Source organism: Olea europaea, unplaced genomic scaffold (genome assembly GCF_002742605.1).
Source record: "Olea europaea var. sylvestris unplaced genomic scaffold, O_europaea_v1 scaffold2005, whole genome shotgun sequence".
Lineage (NCBI taxonomy): Eukaryota > Viridiplantae > Streptophyta > Magnoliopsida > Lamiales > Oleaceae > Olea > Olea europaea.
Genome location: NW_019237930.1, coordinates 67,047 through 69,649, shown reverse-complemented (window position 1 = coordinate 69,649; position 2,603 = coordinate 67,047). Strand labels below are relative to the sequence as shown.

The window sequence follows — 2,603 nt, the reverse complement described above, 5'->3', positions numbered from 1 at the left end:
TCTGCTTATGGATTTCGAAATTAGGGATCTAGTCATAATACAGCCAGAGTTTTCAGGTGAGTCGGCCCATGGCACGATTGGAACCAATGCATCAGAAACTTTGACGGTCCAACCCATTTTTACATCTTCAATTTAGCTCTTAATTTCGTCTTTATAAAGAAATATCGATCAATCAATAATGTGGATAATCAAGGAGAACCCTTGTGCTTTTTCCTTTTTCTGCTTCAAAATAATTTTTTTTTTTTTTTTGACATTCCAAATGAATAACAAAAAAATAAAAATCAAAAGGATACTAACTATATACTGCAAGGTATCTGTTCTGTTAATACCTTTTGAATCATCCTCAAATTACATGTTATTTCTGCAAAAGATGGTCTGTTTGTAGGTTCTTCATCCCATGATTTTTTTATCACTTCAATTAGCTCTCCAAGTTGCTGATCAGCCTTAGGAATTGCTGGCCTTAGTCCATTTTCTGCAACTTCCAAGGCTATCTGTTTATGAACAAAACAACAAATAAGATAACGGTATTGAATTCGCGACAATACGGGATAGTATTGAAAAAGAAAAAGAAAAATTTGTCTAATATTGCGTGCTAAACAGTGTCTTGTATATATACCTTGGAAGGACCATAATCCGTTTCAATGTACGGGTATTCCCCAGTCATCAGCTCGTTCAGAATGATGCCAAAACTGTATACATCACATTTTTCGTCGTAAGGCTCAAACCGGATCACCTCCGGCGCCATATAAACATATGTGCCTGAAGAATGAATTTTCGGAGTCAATAACACGTATCAGATGTTATAAATGTTAGCAAGTGACTCTGATGCTGACGCTAAATTTATTGAGGATAAAGTTTAGTTCGTTGCCTGTTTCTCCAGTTAGTGCCTTTTCTTCATTGCTCAAGAATCGAGCATGACCAAAATCCGCAATCTGAACGTGCAATGCATCGTCCAAGAAAATGTTACTAGGTTTCAAGTCGCGGTGAAGGATCCTAGGCTTGTTTTCGTGAAGATATTGCATTGCTTGAGCAATTTCCAATGCCTTTTCAAATCTCTCCTTCAATGGTGGAAGGGGAATGGATCGTTCCTTCCTTCGACTTCCTGGACCGTGCAACCAATCTTTAAGGTTGGAGCACAAAAATTCGGTCACGATCCAACAATTTTCTGGAGGTTCGAGGCATGCTCCCATTAGCTGTAGCACGAAAGGATGTCGTTGTCTTGATAGAGTTTCGACTTCTTGTGCAAAGAAACTGACCCCATCCTCGTTTGATCGAAAGAAATCAGGGTACATGCACTTTACTGCAACATCAAGTCCTCTCCATCTTCCTCTGTATATGTCTGCAGTACTTCCTTGTGCGGCCAATTCATTCAGTTGAATCTGCTTTTAATCAGACAATCAGAAAATAGCACAACAATTTCATGGGATAACTTCATTTGCAGGATATAAGTTTCTTCATCAAGGCCATAATTCCAAAGAATTGGATCTGCTGACAATAATAGTTGGTCTTAACTAAGGAAGCTAAAGACAGTATCTTTACAATGGGCCCGTTTGAGGTGTTTCATCTAAGTTGTTAGAGAGAAAGCAAACTTACTTATCGAACGGTCTCTCTCAACAAGATAACATGTGAACAATTTTTATAAGTATGTTATGCACGAAAAAGTGATGAGACAAACCTCGTTAGGCTCGATGTACCACCCGTTCGTCTTGGCTTTATCTATGAGGGCTGCAAGTTCAAAATGTCGTAGTGCCGGAGAAAGTATTGGAGGACTGGTGCAGGACCGTGTGATACTCGGAGAAATTGAGGGTTCTCTCTCTTTATTGTACTTGTTATGTAAAAGGTCCAAGAAACCATTGTCTTGTGCTACTTGAAGACACTGTTTTAGATAAACTTGTGTTCTTTCTAGCCTCATCTTGTACATGCGCTTTAGCTCCTTGTGCTTTTGAAGTTCCTTTTGTATCTCTTCAACCTTCATATGAAGCCAAAATTATGTCATCTCACATTAGGTACGAAGCCCAAATCCCAATCACGAAACCAAGAATAAGCAAAACGTAATAATAAACACGAGAATTGGTACACTCAATGCGAGAGTTGCATGCATATTCCATTATAGTTTTTTTCATTAAAATGAATAAACCTTGCCACAAAAAGGGCTTTTCTTGGCTAACTCCACGCTAATAGCCGTGTATGAACTACTTAGCCTCTGTTTGTCTTCCATTAAGGAGAGGTTCCTTTTTTTTTCTTTTTCTTTTTTTTTTATTAAATAAGTTTTCGAGTCATTTTTGGAGAATGTGTAGTGTTAACAAGTAGGAAATAGTTTTGAATTTATGAGCAAAATATTTTATTATGTGAATATTAGTTGAAAATGAGTTTGAGAAAAAAAGAGTTTTAGCCTACCTATGTTTGGGCTTCATTTTTGTAAAAATACAATTTTCTCTTTCTTCTTTTTAACTATATTTTTCAATAAAATAATATTACACGTAAATTTAAAAAATTTTCTTATTTTTAAATGACATATTTTCTAAATATTTACTATTACAAAACACAAATTTTTTTTTTTCAAAATTTAATTTTAACGGAGCCCAAACAAGGGTTTAATTTAA

The 2,603-nt window shown here is 36.0% G+C and overlaps 1 protein-coding gene across 1 annotated transcript in view; it reads right to left on the bottom strand.

Moving 5' to 3' along the window:
* Positions 1 to 1,975, bottom strand: part of LOC111379569 (serine/threonine-protein kinase STY46-like) — a 6,192-nt gene extending 4,217 nt beyond the window's left edge. Inside the window, exons 1-4 of the mRNA XM_023002965.1 lie at positions 1,676 to 1,975; positions 869 to 1,379; positions 617 to 759; positions 305 to 491 (exon numbers count right to left, since the gene is read on the bottom strand). Of these exons, the coding sequence (XP_022858733.1) occupies positions 305 to 491; positions 617 to 759; positions 869 to 1,379; positions 1,676 to 1,975 (1,141 nt within the window). The remainder of the gene's footprint in view (positions 1 to 304; positions 492 to 616; positions 760 to 868; positions 1,380 to 1,675) is intronic.
* Positions 1,976 to 2,603: the final 628 nt, after the last annotated feature.